The 19,019-nt window shown below is 45.6% G+C and overlaps 1 protein-coding gene across 3 annotated transcripts in view; it reads left to right on the forward strand.

Moving 5' to 3' along the window:
* TMOD1 (tropomodulin 1) overlaps window positions 1-19,019 on the forward strand; it is a 696,901-nt gene that overhangs the window by 400,112 nt on the left and 277,770 nt on the right. For all 3 annotated transcript variants that reach the window (XM_078676321.1, XM_078676322.1, XM_078676320.1), the window contains exon 3: window positions 11,328-11,484. In XM_078676321.1, coding sequence (XP_078532447.1) covers window positions 11,328-11,484 — 157 coding nt within the window. The remainder of the gene's footprint in view (window positions 1-11,327; window positions 11,485-19,019) is intronic.

Consider the following 19,019-nt stretch of genomic DNA (forward strand, 5'->3'; position numbering starts at 1 on the left):
GCAATACATCAAGTAGGGGCGGTCAAAAAAAGTGTTTTTTCCATGTTGATTCACATAGGAGCTTTGAACACCACTACAGCATGAACCACTGGGGGGAATTAAACCCGATTTTGCAGAAAGTGAGATTTGGTTACGCAGATAATGCTTTCCGTTATTTGGTGTAAATTAGTTCAGTAGTTGTAGTGTGTCTTGAGTTAGGTCAGGTAAAGGCAGTGTGTTGTGCAGTAAAAGACTTTCCTTTTGAAATTTGCCTACTTCAAAGGCAGAAAGGTATTGGACCTCTGACATCCCAAAATCAGAAAACTTCTGGACTGAGGACATTCTGCCAGGAAGAAGAAATGGATGCTGTAGGAGGGACTGCCACTCTGCCTGTTGCTTTGTTGTGATGCCCTGCTGCTTCTGTCCTCGGAGTGAAAAGACTGGACTTTGCTTTCTACATCCTGCTTCCAAGGTTCTCCAAGGGCTTGTGCACGCGTGCTTCCTGTTAAGAAGTCTCAGGGCCATCAAAGACTTCACCTACCAGTACCTGGACTGCTCTGCTGAGAGTCCTGACTTGCCAAGTGGGGCCAAATCCAGTTCCTGGGCCCTTGGAAGCGTAACCTGGTGATCTTAAGGAGAAAATCCATGCACAATGTAGGAGAGTAGGGTCTGCTTCCTATGGTCACCCCCACTTTTTGCTGTGATTCTCTGATTTTTCGACGTTATTGTGGCTGTGGGCCTGCTAATGAGACCCACAGCCCAGCTGTTTTCTCTCTAAATTGATACCATGCACTTTAGGTGCATACCAGATTGGTTACTGGGTCACTCTCGTGAGCCCCTGTATAGTGTAACATAGGTACCCAGGGCATAGGTGTAGCCTAGGCCTACCAGGGCTACAGCATGTATTGTGCCACCCCTGGTTTGCCTTCCAAACTGACACCACAGTTCTGTTCACACAGCCTGGGTAAGGTGGTGTAATCACCCCTTACTTAGATATAGTATACCTATATCTAACTTTATATATAGACACATATATACCTATAAGCCACTCCTATGGTAGGCCTCAACAATCCTGGAGACAGAGTGCTTGGTTTTATGTGAGAGGGTGCCCTAGCATGAGCTGAGCCCCTCTGCAGCTATCAGAACCATCTCCTTATAGCTGTTCTATGATATAGCCATACCATATACTCTTAAGTGCATTATAATCCTCGCGGTTAATGCTAACTTTGGTTTGGCTTTATCAAAACATGTCATGTAAGTTGTCAAACACTTTGGAATACTACCCCCCCTCCCTGCCAATTTTGGCGGTGGGGGTAGCATTCCACCCTTCTAGAGGGAAAAGACATGTATGTTACTGCTTTACCCGGTTAAAGTTAAACAGAGCCTCAGCATCCCAAAATGGATGCTGCTGCCACAGATACGAGTCTGACATCCTGTTGCTGGAGGAAAATCCAGCAAGGGCGGCCTGGACAATAGGTTTCCTGTCCAGGGAGGTGCCAGCACCTCCCCAGACAGCTGTTTTGTGTATTGGGGCAGGGATGGCTGCATTCAGTGAATGAATCTAGACACTGCCTGGGGCACACAAGGTGCTCCATGCATAGCCCGGTTCAAACCAGTTGCTGGGGCACTCCAGCCCCAGCTCTGGCGCGAAACTGGACAAAGGGAAAGGGGTGTAACCACCCCCTTCTCAGGTCCACCCATAGGAGGGACCTAGGCATATAATCCAGCCCCCATCCTTAGTATAAGTATAGGAGCTGTGTCCCCAGGACTTTAGATTATCCTGGAAAGAAACTTTGATACAGAACTCTTGGACCTTCAACATTCTATTCTGACTAGAAGACGGAAGACATCTCCCTTGTGGTCAAGGAGTGACCACCCTGTGCAAACAGGCACCACCAGTAACTTGCTGGTCTGCTTTGTCGACGCTCCCGCAGGAACCCGAAGACTCAGCAACACAGGAACTGGACTCTCAGACTTCTCTAACTCCTACCCATATCCACAGCAAAGCTGAGACCCGTGGCGGACACGAGAGACGTGGGACCGGACACACTGGACATTCTGCATTTTGGTAACTGTTCGACTACCGAGGTACCCTCGCAGTTGTTCATTGGGGTACAAGAAGCCCCAGACCCGAGCGCCATTTGCACTGAAGCTCAGCCTTCCACACTCCATGAGTGCCACGTGGGGCCTGCTCTTGCATTTCAGCTTGACGCGTCTTCCCGGTTCCTTGCCCGTTTGCTAGTGAGCCCCCTGAAGACTTTTCTTTTGAACTAAACTGCTTTCCTGGTTGCTTCAGGCTTGCTCCAGCTTCCCTTTAAAGGAGAAACGACACAGACCTTGCTGGTCTGCATCAGAGCCAATCTTGACATCCTATGTGGGTTGCAGTTGCCAAGGCTCGTTGGGTCCAATCCGGATACCGACACTGCAGTCAACTAGATCCTTTATGGGACAGCTAGAATCCAGTGCCTGGTCATCGTCGATGCCTCCTGGACCTCGTGGCTGAAGAGACAAACTCACCTTCTTCACCTTCAAGCACGCGACATCACCTGGTTCCTTCCTGGTCACTGACTAGTGACCCAGACTCTGTCCCCTCAGGTTTCAGGTTCTTCACATCACCGATCCACCCGGACACTTTTCCTCTGGTCGCCTGCAGCACTTCTTTGCAGATCTCCATAGAAAACGACGACGAAACCCGACACGAAAAGACACCTATGCTTCCCTGGGTGAGGTAACACGAGTACTCCAGTGCTCCCGTGGGTCTTGACTCTCGAAGTGTCCTAGTTTAAAAGGGTTCCATCCTAGTCCATCCGGAAGTGTCCTTAAACAGTAACTTTGTAACTTCTTAGTTTCCCATTATAAGTCAATGGTAACTCGCGACTGTGTTTAGACACTGCACACGTCACCCGTGGGCCTCCTACGTCCTAACCTTTGGTTGTTTAGTTTAGTCCCAGCGATTCTACAGGCCCTAGGCCTGCTGTATAACTCTCACGTGGTTCTTATACCAGTTTCTTAGTATATGGTTCGTGAGGCCCCTAGGGCATAACTGTATATGTGCAACTTATCGTATGCTAATTGAGTAACTTGTGATGTACTTTGACCTCTGACCTCATAAAGAGTGCAGAGGGGTTGTGTTAGAAATAAATACATATATATTTGATATATACCTTGTGTGGTGTCCTTTCATTTGGTACTCAAGGGATTATATATGGTAAATCAGCTTGCTTCACATGCTCTCTGAAGTCTTAGCCTATGACTGCTGGTTGGTGCTACTATTAGGATAGCTTGTCTATAAGGGTGACTTTACAACCACCTTCAATAAGGGTCGATTAGACTGGTGCAAGGTTCCCACTAGAATAGTGGACATCATATGCCAGGCTAACTTCTCACACACCAACTCCCAGCATCTGTTTTATCGATGCATTGCTACAAAAGACTGATGCAGTGCCTGCTTCATGGCTGAGGAATCGATGCAGCACCAGCTTCGCAGGTGTGGAATCGACGCACACCTGCATCACCGCTATCGCATCTGGATTTGCGAAGCATAGTCTGTCAACACCGATTCTTCATCGACACCACACGCAGTAAGGAACCGAGGACACATGTCCAGAACCCAACGCATCACCTCCCCTGCCATTAAGGAACTGATGCCTCACCTCCCCTGCCAGTAAGGAACCAATGAATCACCTCCACTACCGTGCAGTAAGGAACCAACGTATCACCTCCCCTGTCAGTAAGGAACTGATGTATTGCCTCCCCTGTCAGTAAAGGAACCAACTCATCGCTTTGCTTTTCCAGTCCTTTAACTCCCCTGCGCCTAGCACCATCTTTGATTTTGCCGCATCTAAGAAACTTGTGCTAAAACTAATGCATCCATTGATTTCTATAGACTAAACTTGCTTAACCTTTTAAAGTGATATCTTCACTTGTGTGTGTTAGATTTTGTCGTTTTGATCTTGTTTATTCAGATACATGTTGGCTAGTTTAAGTTTTCTAAACTGGTGTGGACTCCTTTTGTAGTGTTTTCAATGTGTTCCTGTATGATGTGTGTGTACAAATACTTTACACATTGCCTCTGAGACAAGCCTGACTGCTTGTGCCAAGCTACCAAGGAGGTGAGCAGGGGTTATCCTGATGTGTGACTCCGACTAGAGTGAGGGTCCCTACTTGGACAGGGTACAAACCACTGCCAAAGACCCCGTTCCAAACATGTATCCTTCGATGGGCTTATGAATTAGATTGAGGGTTATTTGAGACCGAGGAAATTGATGTTAAATTATTATCAGTAGCTCCTGAGAGGCGCTTCCTACCTCACTCCCATCATAATCAGACAAGGCCACTGGATGAATTATCGTTGTCGAGTATCCATCCTTCATCCTCCAGCCCGCTTTCCGAAGCCCTGTCTCAGTCTCTTTCTAAAGTTTACTGAAAAACTATTTATGCAGGCTAGCGTATATCTTACCTGGACTTATGTTTTCACTCAGTCCTGCGATTTGTTTGTATCACCTTCCTCCTTAATATGACTGTTTTAGCACAATGGCTTATTTGAATCTTTTTCGACATGTAACTGATGAACAGGCCCCAAAAATATTTGTAGAAATAAAGAAAAAACAAGGATCTTATGTGATGCTGTGTTTATTTGCTTTATTCTTTCATCTTTACGAGTCGTGGGGATAATCATGGCTGTAGAATGCTGGGGATGGATTGTTGTTCCCCTCTACACTGTAGTGGTTGTACTAGGTTTGTGTTTGAAAGGGAGTATGTTTTAGCCTTTCTATGAAAATGTATATGTCCTTTTTTGTTTCCACTAAGTCAGTGGGAAAACAAGATTCAGTTTTCTCAGTATGCACAGATTGTGTTTAGTCTGCTGCAAAAGCCTATTAATCTTTTTTTATAATTTGCATGAATATCAGCTGTCTTTCACCCACCGAGATATACCACAGAGACTGCAACATGAATGAAAGATGGCTGAAATATTCTCCAAGTGCAGCTTCAGGTCATAAAACTAGTTGTATAGCAGTTCATTGGCACTCCCAGTTTCAGAGTTTGCTGATATGAGGTCTGGGTTTTAATGTTACCTGCATAAGAGGCATTTTAATGCAAGGGGAAATGAGCCATTATTTGTATTCTGTAGGTTTTAGGTAACATCAACAAAAAAAATACACATAAATCGTGTATCTTAATGAACAATAATGCTGCAACTTGTTGCTGTGTTTTGGTAGTTTTCTTTTTAGTCATGCAAGAGCAGTTCAGCGGTTACTCACTTCGATACCAGATGCCTCACGCTGCATGAACACGCCATCGGTACAGGTGACGTGTCACTGCTCATCTAAATAAGTTCATGAGAGATCTCTGTGTTGGTTGCCAGTGTTCCCTTTGATATTCCCTTCTGGTATTTGGAGCATGTGCCTGGTATGCATGTCTTTATGGCTTCTGCATAGCGGTTATTATAGCAGTATAAAAGGTTAAGGGCCGGATTGAGATTTTGCAGATGGGTTACACCGTCACCACGGTGTCAGATATCCGGTACTCCAAAATATAAATCCCATAGGATATTAGGAGATTTAAATTTCGGTGGACAGAATATCCATCACTGTTGTGAAGGAGTAACCCGTCCACCAAAATCTAAATCAGACCCCAAGTCATCTGAAGAATTAGTGATGCTGCTGCGTCCCTCACCATGCCCTTCATGGTGGTATGACATGCAATGTAACACCATTTTTATAAAGCGCATGTTCACCAATGGAACAAACAGAAAACTCCTAGGGTCAGATTTACTATATTTTCATGCAACGCAACACAGCAAGGGAACTTGCTGTGCTGCTTTGCTTTAAAGAGAAAAGAAATGTGCCATACCTATTAAGATATGCTCTCTCCCAGTGCTGGCGCACCTATGACTGCCTTGAACCAACACAGTAATACCTTCCTGCACAAAAACATTCATTAGAGGACTATTACTCTTTATATGTGTGCTGCATTTTGCAGCACACTTGCAAAGAGGAAGAAACATGGGGAAATAAAGATATTTCTTCTTATTATGCCTCTCTTGGGGGGGGCGCACCATTTTAGTGCAAACCCAGTTTTACTGACTTTAGTAAATCTTGTTTTTTGTCAAAATACATTGGTGGATGCATGGGAAGCCCATGCTCTACCCATGTAACACCTTTCCAACTCAGGCTAATGCAATGCAATGCACGTCACTGCATTTCGTTACTCTGTGTCTGGAAAGCAACGCAAAGTCATGCAAATATCGATTGGTGTGGCTTTGTAAATGTCACTTAAGCATTTGCAGTGCCTTGCATTGACTTGCATGATGCAACGGCAATGCAAGTGCATAGCAAATCTGGGCCTCAATGTTTTCTTACTTGGTTTGCATGCTTTGATCGGTGAAACGTGGTTGCTGTGTTTTTAGCTTCACATGTGCAACCTACAGCTTAATTCATTTAATGTTTTCATCGCTGAATGGCAGCAAATGTGTCCTATATTTAACTCATTCATGGAATGAGGCTTATACCATCTCACTGGTGATATCACACAGAGACACAGGTTTACAAAAGTGTCGCGCAGCACAGCAACCAAAAGTTGCTGTGCTGCGGTTTGTGAGACAGAGAGCAGGAAAGTGCCACATTTCCTAGTATATGGCACTATCCTGCTCTCTCCATACTAATGGCGCACAAGCAGAATGCCTAGCACCGAGCACACTCCTTTTCACCACAGATTCACATCTAGCTTGGGTTTTCTACTGGAAGCGTGCCCTTACAGTACAAAATACTATGCTTAGACTAACTTTGAAACTTTTCCCACTTCGGATGTGTGCTGCACAGTACATCACTCACTGAAAGTGAGAAAAGTTAGGCGAAATAAAAGCATTTCTCCTTTTTACAGCTGCTTACTAGTGGTATTATTTTTGGTGCAAAACCCTGTCTACTATTGTTAGTAGATAGGGACTTGCATAAAAACAATGTGTGGTTGCATTGGAATGCTCCTGTACCACGCATGGAACACCTGCTTTACGCAGAGTATCTCAAAGCAGCGTTACTTTGTGTTACTTTGAAGCAACTTTCCAGCAGAAAACAAGCTCTGCGCTGTAAAGTAAATCCAAAAATATCATTTTGTGAATATTTGCATATCTTTTATAACACACACCTAGTGCAAAATGTTGTATATCTAGGCCAGGGATTTTAAGAGACTGCCATGACAGATGTGGGGGATATCTACCTGGGTGTTTTAGTGTTCATCAGAAAGGTATATTGTGGTGAAGGGATAAATGTTGAAGTGGGTTCCCACACCCAGGCTCTCATTATCTCCACAGCATGCAAGAGACCATTGTGCTGAACTTAAATTGAAATTCATTTGATTTTACGTAGATGCTCGTGGCCCACGCCAGAGACTGTGTTCGACAAAAAATCACGACTATATTTGTAGCTCCCAAATAAACCCATACCTGGAGAAAGAGAAGTACTGGCACCTGAAAGGCGTATTGGAAGGTAAATAACAGTTGTGGTGCCTTCAGTAAAAGGAGGCTTGTAAAACTACCACCTCTGTTTGGTGCCTTAAGCTGACGTATTTGACGTAAATAATTGCAGCAGCCATCTTTTTGTGGTATATTTTGTGGATAAAAGGCGCTAAAGAAGCTCTCTTGGTGCAATATATTAAATTGAAATAGTTACCATATGAACCACCTTGGTGTATATGGTAGTGGTAGTTAATTCTGTGTTCCTGCCTCTGTGGTTGAATGTCACAATACTGAGATTAAGAATCTCAATCTAATCGCATATTTACTTCAGAATAGCGATTACCAACATATTGTTAAAAGTGAGCCTAAACAGAGAAGAGTAGATTTGCTGTTTTTATCTTCTGACCATCATGACAGCTATTGATAGTTGATGCAAATGCAGCTTGATGACCCGATATTTTAGCAAAACACCACTTCTGCTAAAGATAGAAATACCCATTTTCTTCATTACTTTCCCCCATAATGTTTATGTATTTCTATGATCCCCTACTACTGTGCTCCCTCTATCTCAACCTGGTTCCTACTATACACGCTTCCCCTCTCTCTTTCCAACGGCACTGGCTATCTCCTCCTTTACCCTCTCCCTCCCTTGCTACTGCTACAGACATTTCTTCACTCTAAAAATATGCGTCAACGGGAATCAATTTATTTGGCCACGGTAAGTAAATCATACGGCAATTGAAAGGCAAATTGTGCAGCAGCAAGGGGAACATTATGCAAATTATTATGCAATAAAGAAATATGATGTGGCATATTTTGTGGTACTATCATATTATTTTCACATTTTAATAGGCAATGATGCAAAATGGATTGTAGCACTTTAAGTAAACAATACCTATACCAAATGTTATTCACCAACCATTGTAGCTTTCTTGTCATTCATGAAAGTGCATGATTATCAATGTATTTACTATCCTTTCCCCCTACGACAATGAAAAGGTTTGTATAGAACATTTGCAAGTTTGCACTCAGCAAAACTAAGTCTACATGCACACAGTTATTGGAGTACTAGATGTCCATCTTTTATTTTACGGTTCTCAAGCACGCTTTAAAACCTGTCTTCAATTTTAGGTTTACACTGTGTTCAAACTTTAAGATCTCCGAGAGCACTTATGTCCAACAAGAAAAAGCAAGACAGAATAGTGTAGTGGATTGAATATTAATTGTGTATGTGTCTCACTAGCAGAAGCGGTTGCAGGGCTTCTGCAACAAACCTGGTTGCATCTTTAAGATTTAAAACGAAATGTTCTGCAAGCGAAGATAACACATAGCAGATGCATGCTCTTACGTCTCGTAAATTTCTGACCACACTAATTAAAAGAGCCATTGTGGCCATAGTATGTGCTCACATTTGATCTATGTGTTCTAGAAGCATTTAAAAATTAATTTCTGCAAATTGTGTAGCAAAAATGGTAATGTAGCAAATGCAGCAATTCCATGATTACACGGATAATACTCCAGACACGGAATTGTGGAATGATGTGGGTTTTACATATACGCAGGGCTGTTCAGTCCCCTCTTCTCAGGCCCTTCTTCTTGTACATTCTGTTCTTCATCCTCCTGTTCTTCACGCCCTAACTTCCTAGTACCAAAGAACAGTTACTGCACTCATTTTTCTCTCTGCACCCTCCACTAACCTCTCCTCGACCTACATGTGGCTGTGCAAGTGTCCCCAATAAAGCTTATACTATACAACAAAGGTATTGCATTTTCAGTGCTTCTTTGGTTAGGTCGACAATCACTTTTGAACTTAATCCACCGACTCATTTCCTACTGAACTCTGCATGGTTGCTAACGGATGCAGATAGTTTGTCTATACTAAATAGGACTTGGCTTGAACCAAAGGGAAAGTTCTCATTCACAAAGGGCAGTGACAAAACACAGCTGTTTGCTCACATAGTGTTCCTCTTAGGGATTCATAATCTTCTGTAATGTACCTAGTAATCTTTCCAATCTAATTCTTCTAGAAATTCTCATCTGCTCCTCATTTCAGCATGCAGAGATGTATAATACATGTGCTTTATCACATTCCAACTCTTTATGTTTCTCCATCCGGAAAATATATTTCCCAATGGAGGACCCACTTTGCACCATCTCTCTTAAATATGGGTCCTTCCCCATTTCCACCTTGGAAACATGTATCCTCTTGCATTTGAGAGGAATACATTTGGGAGCATTTTCAGATTAGTACAGCATCTGTAAAGGGGAACGTGTAACCCCACAAACCTATTGTTCTTGAATAATTATCTACTTTTGCCAAAATGCCTTCTTGGAAAAGTTTCCAAATTCACAAATTGCATTTGCACGGATAAAAATCCAAATCTGATACTGTGATTAGGATTTTCTATCTCAAATGTATATTTTTTTCGAAGGGGGTTAACATATTTGGGCACACAACCATGTAAGTGGCAGCAAACGTAGGGGTCATTATGATGGCGTAACGAACGCCACTGCCGAGCTGGCGGTGGTGACCGTCACGCCATTGTAACAAGAAATACCCCCGCCATATTATGATGCCGTTGGGTATCCCGGCGGACGCAAAGTCTGTCTGCCAATTTTCCGCCGGTCGGCAATTGTTACGATTGCCGGCCGGGCGGAGCTGGGCCAGTAATTTGGTTGCGGTGCCTAGCAGGCACCACCAGCCATATTATGATGTTATGCCATATTATGCCATATTATGATGTGGGTGTTTTCAAGGCCTTTCCATGGTGGCAAAGGCTAGCGGGGATTGGCTTTGGGGGTCCGTTGCGGGCCCCCGGGGGTGTGGAGGGTGCACTTGTGGGGTACCCATGGTAACCCCTGCAGGTCCCTGCACCAGTTGGCAGGCACTGCGTGGTGCCTGCCACGTGGTGGAGGGAAATGCTGTGCATGCCCTTTTACCATTGTGGATGATGCTGTAACTAGCACCGTCCACAATGGTAAAAGGGTAGGATGCGCCTGCCAGTATGACGGGCACATCCTTATTGGGCCGGTGGGACCTCCGCACGTCTGGCGGTCGGTCCCATCCCCGTTATGATGGTGGGCGGGCGGACTGATGTCTGCCCGCCTTCATAATTACTTCGGCATTCATTATTCATTATTCTGAATATCTTAAACTGAAGTTTCGATCTCACAGAATGCCTGGTTTCCCTACTAAATACCTAACCCCAAAATGGGAATAGAGTTGGTTACTCAAAGCCTGTAGCCTCCAAATGAAACATTGAATTAATATTACATATTTTATATTCTATTTATATTTTATGTTCCTTTCTGTAGCTACTAAAGCATGAACATTACTTCTATGACCATACCTAAAAACACTGGAGGTACACTCCAAGCTTGTAAAATGTATTTGCAGAGCAATTTATAAGCTTGACTCAATGGGCTAATCATCACCGGACAGTGCGCCTTAGATTGATAATTGTCTTATTGTAGAAACATTTTATTTGCAACTGGAAAGGCCAGATTAGCTGACGAAAAACAAACGGGCACTGTTTAAACGGCATTTACTTTTTTCTATTTCAATAAGGATTTTTAAATAATTTACCGTATTACAAAAATGATGTGAACTTGTTATGATTTAATAAATCGAGCAATAACATTTACTTACTGTGTACCATGTAAACCAGGCCCATGGAGAAAAAACGCTTGTTGCTGCTGCTTTTGTTCCTATCCCTTGGGCTACTGCTTACTCAAACACGCGGAGTGTTTTGCTTAGTAACACAAAAAATAGTACTTAAAAATCTTTCCAAATTAAGGTGCAGATAAGAAATAATTTAAAGTAATCGTGATTACCATATCCATTATAAAAAAGCATTTTGCTATTTTCATTGACGATGTCTATGTTCTTTCTTAGAATGCTTTATTGCCTGCTGGAATGAGGCAAAAGGATCAGACACAGAAAACACCAACAGGCCCGTTTAAACGCGATGACCTCTTGGACCACTTAGAAAAACAAGCCAACGAAGTGAAAGATAAAGAAGACTTGGTGCCCTATACAGGAGAAAAAAGAGGTAGTGTACCACTTTTCTGCTTTCAGGTGTAACGTTTCTGGTAAGTTGGCTCTACTGTTCACATTTTTAAACTTAGGGTGAGTTGTCTGAAGAAATTGATTGGAAAAGAAAATGTAAACAAAAGGGTTAAACCTAAATCAATATCCAAAATGTTTGGACTAGTTACTGCTAATCTTCATTACTTTGGGCTGGCCATATTCATCTGTTCTCCAGTGGTAGTTGGTAACCTTTAGAAGAGGTGAGGCATAATGCTTGATTCAAATTCCAAAGAGCTTTTTCTTGAAGGATTCTCTCGCACTTTCTTAAACTTAGTTTAGTGTCTCACTCTGCCTCACTCAGTCTCACTTGGTCTCACTAATTCATGCAGTCTCACTTATTCTACTCTGATTCATTCTTTCCCACTCATTCCCACTCATCCTTACTCATTCTGAATGACCCAGTCTTACTATGTCTTACGCACAGTAACACTCAGTTACACTCACTGGCATTCTCCCTCACTCACTCAATTCATTCATAAGCACATGTTAAAATATGATTAAAACAATCCTCTCAGGGACATATCAGGTTGGATTCTGACTCACTCTGTCACTCTCTCTCTCTTTAACTCACACACATAGTCACACAGACATGCTCAAAGTGCTGGAATTCCATCAGCTCTGAACAGTGTTTCTGGTGGCTAGTCCAGGCACCTTCATGCACCTGTGTCAGCAATCAAACAATGTCACTAGAGTGAATAATAATTTACTCTTGCTACAATAAAAATGGACCACAAAACAAGGAGGGTGTAGTGTAGCTGTGGAACCCATATAGGAGAGCCGCCACTAGTCCAGGGATCACTATCCATCAAATCTATCCATCCACTCAATCATTCATCCTTTCACTTATCCATACCCTATTCCATCCATTCATTCATCCGTCCTGTTAATCATCCATCCATCCTTTTGCTCAAACATCCACCATTTTACTCCATCTATCCCTCCTTTCACTCCATCCATCCACCTTCTCGTCCAATCCATCCATCCATCCCTCCATTTACCCTTTCAGTCAGCCATCTATCCTTTCAATCACTCATCCATCTATTCATTCTTCCAACAATTCACCCTTTCACTCATCCATCCATCCTTTCACCCAGACATCCATCTACCCTGCCTTTCTCTCATCTATCCATTGTTTTACTGATCTATTTTTAAATATAGCCTTACACGCATCCATCTTTTTGCTCATCCATCCATAATTTCATTCCATCCATCCATTGACCCTACCACTCATCCATCCATCCATCTTTTCACTCATTCTACCATCCATTCTGTCGTTTCAATCACCCATCAACCGATACTTTCACTCTATCCATCCACCCTAACTTTCACTCATACACGCTCTCTCCCTTTCACTACTCCATTCTTACATCCATTCTTTCACTCATTCATCCGTACATCTCTCCATCCACCATTTCATCCATCCTTCCTTTCACCCACTCACCCTCACAAGTTAGTTAGGAGCCTTTGTCTGCCGAGCTGAACACAGAGGAGGCCCATCCAGAACCCCACCACACTGTAGCTGCTAAAGCGGGGTCGGAGGGAGGTTGACAATGCCCCTGGTGCAGGCAGAAGCTTAACTGCACAATTACCTCTGAGCCCACTAGTTCAATTGTTGTCCACAGGTGGTTCCCTCCCTCCCTTGGGCCTCTACCATCGAGATAAAGAGCACTCTGTCATGCTGTGAGAAGTTGGCCTGATATATGATGTTTCCAATTCTGGAACCACCTTGTATCAGTCCAAACAACCCTTATGGTGTCTGGTTGTAAGTCAACCTTATTAGACAAGCTATCCTAGGGGTAGCATGGACTAAGCAGCCTAAAGGCTTAACTCAAGAGGTCGTGTTAAGCGAGCTGTTTTACCACATACAATCCTGTAATATCAAATGAAAGGACACCACACAAGTATATATTATAAAAATATATGTATTTATTACTAAAACAATCCCCAGTATTCTTTATGAATAAAGGGGCACAAGCGTTAAATCAAAAGCACAGTGTAACATACAAAGTTGCACAATTTTGGATGAGGCCAAGGGGCCACTCAAACCATATACTAAACAAATGGTATAAGAGAGACCATTCGATCAGTGGTTAGGCCTAGGGCCTAGGGAATCGCTGGGAGCAGTCGGGACAAGCAATGCTGAAGTCGGGAAAAGCCCGCGGGATTTGGGTGCAGTGCAGAAAGTGCACGCATGCATCAATGTTAACCAATGGTGCGTAAAAGTTACAAAGTTAGAGTTTAAGGACACTTCCGCTGAACCTAGAGGAACAAAACTTAAGACACAGACCCTAGAGGTGTGTACCAGTGTGGGAACACCGGCGTTGCAATGTTACCTCACCCACAGGAAGCGGGTGCACAGGGTCGAAGTTGAGTCGGGTTTCGTCACGCAGACTCTTGGTGCTTGGGGCTGAAAGGGCTGCAGGCGAGGTGAAGGAGAAGTGTCCGGTGGAGTCCAAGGGTGGACTCATGTCGAAAAGTACCTGAAAGCAGAGGGGACAGAGTCTGGGTCACTCAGCAGTGACCAGGGTGGAACCAGGACGGAACCGGGCAATGTCGGGCGCAATCAGGTGGTTGTCGAGGAGCTTCTCTCCGCTGTCACGTGGGCTCTGGGGCATCTACGAAGTCCAGGAGCAGGTCACGATCTGTCCCACGCAGGCTCTCGCCGTCGGCGCTATCGGCTTCAAGATTAGTAATAATAATAATAATAATCCACATTTGTATAGCGCACAATCACCCGTTAGGGTCTCTAGGCGCTGGGGGCCGTCGGGAAGATTAAGCAAGCTATTGCCCAGAGTCGCATGGTGCTGGACTATCCTGCCGCCGGAGCCGGGGATCGAACCCTGATCCCCAGATTCCAGCGTCAGTCGCCCTGGCCGCGGCGCCACACCTCTCCCAACACTTGGCAAAAGCAATCCACGCGGAACTGGAAGATTGCTTCTCACTCGGACCAGGAGGGTCAGAGTGGGGGCTCCTTTTCAGGGGAGCTGGTGCAAATCTGGAGCAACCAGAATCACAAGTCGAATTTCAAGTTTCGTCGGCGCAGGGGCCACAAGCCAGCTGGCAAGGGACTGGCCAACGCGGTGAGCCAAAAGAAGCAGAAGGGCCCCACGCAGCACTCGTCGAGTGTAGGGGGCTGAACTTCGGTGCAAGAGTGGCTCAGGGTTGGGGCTTCTCAAACCCCGTTGTACAGCTTCGAGGGTCACTCGTGGGCTGCACGGTCAGCGTCTCGTGGTCTTTCCAAGATGGCGTGCCCCACGCTTCCGGTCGCCTCCACGGGTCTCAGCTCTGCAGGGACTGTGGATCGGGCTGTTAGAAGGCAGGCAAGCTTGATCTCGTCAATCTCTGTCCCTCGAGTTCCGGCGAGAACTGCAACAAAGTTGACGTCGAGGGCAGGATGGTGCCTGTTTGCACAGGGTGGTCACTCCTTGACCACAAGGGAGATTCTTCAGTCTTCTACATTGAGTAGGATGTCGAAGGGTCCAGAGTTTCGTTTCTTATGTTTCATCAGGATAATCTGAAGTGCATTGGCACTGCTCCCACTCTTATTCGAATCTGGGGGGCTGGATTACCTGCTAGGTCCCCTCCTATGGGTGGGACCCAGGAAGTGGGTAGATACACCCCCTTCCTTTGATCCTGGCCGCGCTGGGACGGGGCTGGAGTGCCCCAGAACCGGTTTGGCCGGATTATGCAAGGGGCAGCCTTGTGCTCCCCAGGCAGTGTCTGGTTTCTTTCAAACCTCCCTGCTACAATCCACTATCTCCTGTCTGGGGGGTTGTAACACCGCCCTGCGACAGGAAACCCTTTGTCCAGGCCCCTTGGGCTGAGTTTCGGTCAGCTTCAGGGGGTCAGACTCGTGTCTGTGGCAGAAGCATCCATTTTGTGGATCTGAGGCCCTTTTAGAAATTAACCGCATTTAAGTAAAGTAACATGTCTTACCCCTCTAGAGGGGTGGAATGCTATCCCCGTCGCCAGAACTGGCGAGGGGATAGTATTCCAAATCGTATGACACCTTACACGACATGTTTTGATAAAGCCAAACCAGAGTTGCTATATAACCGCGAGGATTATAATGCACTTAATAGTATATGGTATGGCATTATCCTGAAACAGCTTAGGGATTTGTTCCCGACGGCTGCAGACAGGCTCAGCTCATGCTAGAGCTCCATCTCACATTAAACCACGCACTCTGCCTCCAGGATTGATGAGGCCTTCCATAGGAGTGGCTCACAGGTTTATATGTGTCCAGATATAGGTTTAGATATAGGTATACTATACCTAAGCAAGGGGTGATTACACCACCTTGCCCCAGCTGAGTGATCAGCCAGTTGTGTCAATTTAAGAACCAGCCAGGGGTGGCAAAGGATATGCTGCAGCCCCTGGTAGGCCTTGGTGGCTCCTATGCCCTGAGCACCTATAGTGCATGGTACAGGGGCTGACAAGGAGTCCATTTCCAATTGTGGTATGTACCTATAGCACATGTATCAATAATTTAGAGAGAGAACAGCAGGCTGGGGGTCTGATTAGCAGGCCCACAGCCTCAGGAGTCTAAAACCAGTGAAGCAAAAAGCTAACATTTGGGGTGACCATAGGATAGCAGACCCTACTCTCCTACACAACCCCCCCCCCCAAACGCAGGGACATTAAACTAACCTTGACCAGATAAGTCTTCATGTTCTAAGTGGAAGTACCTGGAGAGACCATCTGCATTACCATGGTCAGTCCCTGGGCGGTGCTCCACTGTAAAGTCCATCCCCTGTAGGGAAATGGACCACCTGAGCAGTTTGGGATTTTCACCCTTCATCTGATTGAGCCACAATAGGGGCTTATGGTCTGTCTGAACTAGGAAGTGAGTTCCAAACAAGTAGGACCTCAACTTCTTCGGGGCCCAAACCACAGCAAAGGCCTCCCTCTCAATGGCTGACCAACGTTTCTCCCTGGGGGTCAGCCTTCTGCTAATGAAAGCAATGGGCTGGTCTTGACCATCTTGATTAAGTTGTGAGAGCACAGCTCCCAGCCCCAACTCAGAAGCATCTGTCTGTACAATGAATTGTTTGGAGTAGTCAGGACTCTTCAGGATAGGTGCAGAGCACATGGCCTTCTTCAGGTCATCAAATGCCTTCTGACAGCTAACTGTCCACTAAACCTTTTTTGGCATCTTCTTGGATGTCAAGTCATTTAATGGTGTCACAATGGACCCATAGTTTTTCACAAACTTTCTGTAATACCCAGTCAGGCCCAAGAAGGCTCTGACTTGTGTCTGGGTAACTGGAGGAGCCCAGTCCTGTATGGTCTGGATTTTGCTCTCCAATGGTTGAACCTGACCTCCACCTACTAGGTGGCCCAGGTACACAACCTTACTCTGCCCTATCTGTCACTTTGTAGCCTTGATAGTCAGGCCTGCCTTTTGCAGGGCCTCCAGAACCTTCTTCAGGTGGATCAGGTGATCCTCCCAGGTGGAGCTAAAGACAGCAATATCATCTAGATATGCTGCACAAAAGTCATCCAACCCAGCAAGGACTTGATTCACCAACCTTTGGAAGGTGGCAGGTGCATTCTTCAAACCAAAGGGCATCACCACAAACTGATAATGCCCACTGGGGGTAGAGAATGCTGTCTTGGCTTTTGACTCCTCAGCTAGTCTGATTTGCCAGTAGCCAGCTGTCAAATCAAATGTGCTCAGAAACTTGGCAGAAGCCAATCTGTCAATGACCTCATCTGCTCTTGGAATGGGATGTGCATCTGTCCCAGTGACAGCATTGAGACCTCTGTAGTCCACACAAAACCTCATTTCTCTCTTTCCATCTTGGGTATGAGGTTTTGGCACAAGGACTACTGGGCTGGCCCATGGGCTCTCTGATGGCTCAATCACTCCAAGCTCCAACATCTTTTGCACCTCAGCCTTGATACAATCCCTGACATGGTCAGGTTGCCTGTAGATCTTATTCTTGACAGGCAGACTGTCACCAGTGTCCACCTCATGGGTGCACCAGTTTGTCTGGCTGGGTGTGAGTGAAAACAAGTGTCTGTGGGCTTGCAAAACTTGTCTGCAGTCCATCTGCTGCTGGTCAGTGAGGCTGCCTGCCAAGGCTACTCCATCAACTGAACCATCATCAGGGTTCTGAGAAAGCAGGTCTGGGAGAGGGTCACTCTCTTCCTCCTGTTCCCCATCTGTGGCCATGAGCAAGCTCATGTCCTCCCTGTCCACAAATGCTTTCAAACGATTCACATGGAGCACCCTGTGGGGGCTCCTAGGGGTTCCAAAGTCAACCAGGTAGGTGACTTCTCCCTTCTTTTCAATGATAGGGTAGGGTCCAGTTCATTTGTCCTGGAGTGCTGCTGGGGCCACTGGCTCCAACACCCACACCTTCTGCCCTGGCTGGAACTCAACCAGAACAGCCTTTTGGTCATGCCAAGCTTTCTGTAATTCTTGGCTGGCCTCCAGGTTTTTGGATGCTCTTTCCATATACTCAGCCATCCTGGAGCGGAGACCAAGTACATAGTCCACTACATCTAGCTTAGGCTTTTTGAGAGGTAACTCCCATCCTTCCTTCACCAAACATAGTGGACCCCTCACAGGGTGGCCAAACAAAAGTTCAAAAGGGCTGTAGCCAACCCCCTTCTGTGGGACCTCTCTGTAAGCAAAGAGCAAGCAGGGTAAAAGGATGTCCCATTTCCGCCTAAGCTTCTCTGGTAACCCTTTTATCATTCCCTTGAGCGTCTTGTTGAATCTCTCCACAAGCCCATTGCACTGTGGGTGATAGGGTGTGGTAAACTTGTAGTTTACTCCACATTCCTTCCACATTGCTTTTAGATAACTAGACATGAAGTTAGTACCTCTGTCTGATAATACCTCCTTTGGAAAGCCCACTCTTGAGAAACTGCAATGAGGGCTTTTGCCACCACAGGTGGTCCTCAGGGGAATTGCTTCTGGGTACCTGGTGGCATGATCCACTACCACCAGTATAAATCTGTTCCCAGATGCTGTTTGAGGATCCATGGGACCCACAATGTCTATTCCAACACGTTCAAAGGGTACCCCCACCACAGGTAGTGGTATAAGGGGGGCCTTTGTTGTGCCACCTGACTTACCACTGGCTTGGCAAGTGACACAGGAGCGACAAAACTCCTTGACATTTTCTGACATATGAGGCCAGTGAAAGTGTGAAACAAGCCTGTCCCACGTTTTGTTCTGGCCTAAGTGTCCTGCAAGGAGAATATCATGGGCCAAGGTAAGAAGGAAACCCCTAAGCTTCTGAGGTATGACCAACCTCCTGGCTGTACCAGGCTTGGGGTCTCTAGCCTCTGAGTAAAGGAGTCCATCATCCCAATACACAGTATGGGTACCTTGGGCATCCCCAGCAGCCTCAGCAGCAGCTTGCTGTCTGAGGGGTTCAAGGGAAGGGCAATCTAATTGAGCCTGCCTCAGGTCTGCCCTTGAGGGTCCCCCTGTCCCCAGAAACTCAACCTGTTCAGGTTCAAGTTCCTCAGAGACAGTCT

This window comes from Lissotriton helveticus, chromosome 2_1 (genome assembly GCF_964261635.1).
Source record: "Lissotriton helveticus chromosome 2_1, aLisHel1.1, whole genome shotgun sequence".
NCBI classification, from domain to species: Eukaryota; Metazoa; Chordata; class Amphibia; order Caudata; family Salamandridae; genus Lissotriton; species Lissotriton helveticus.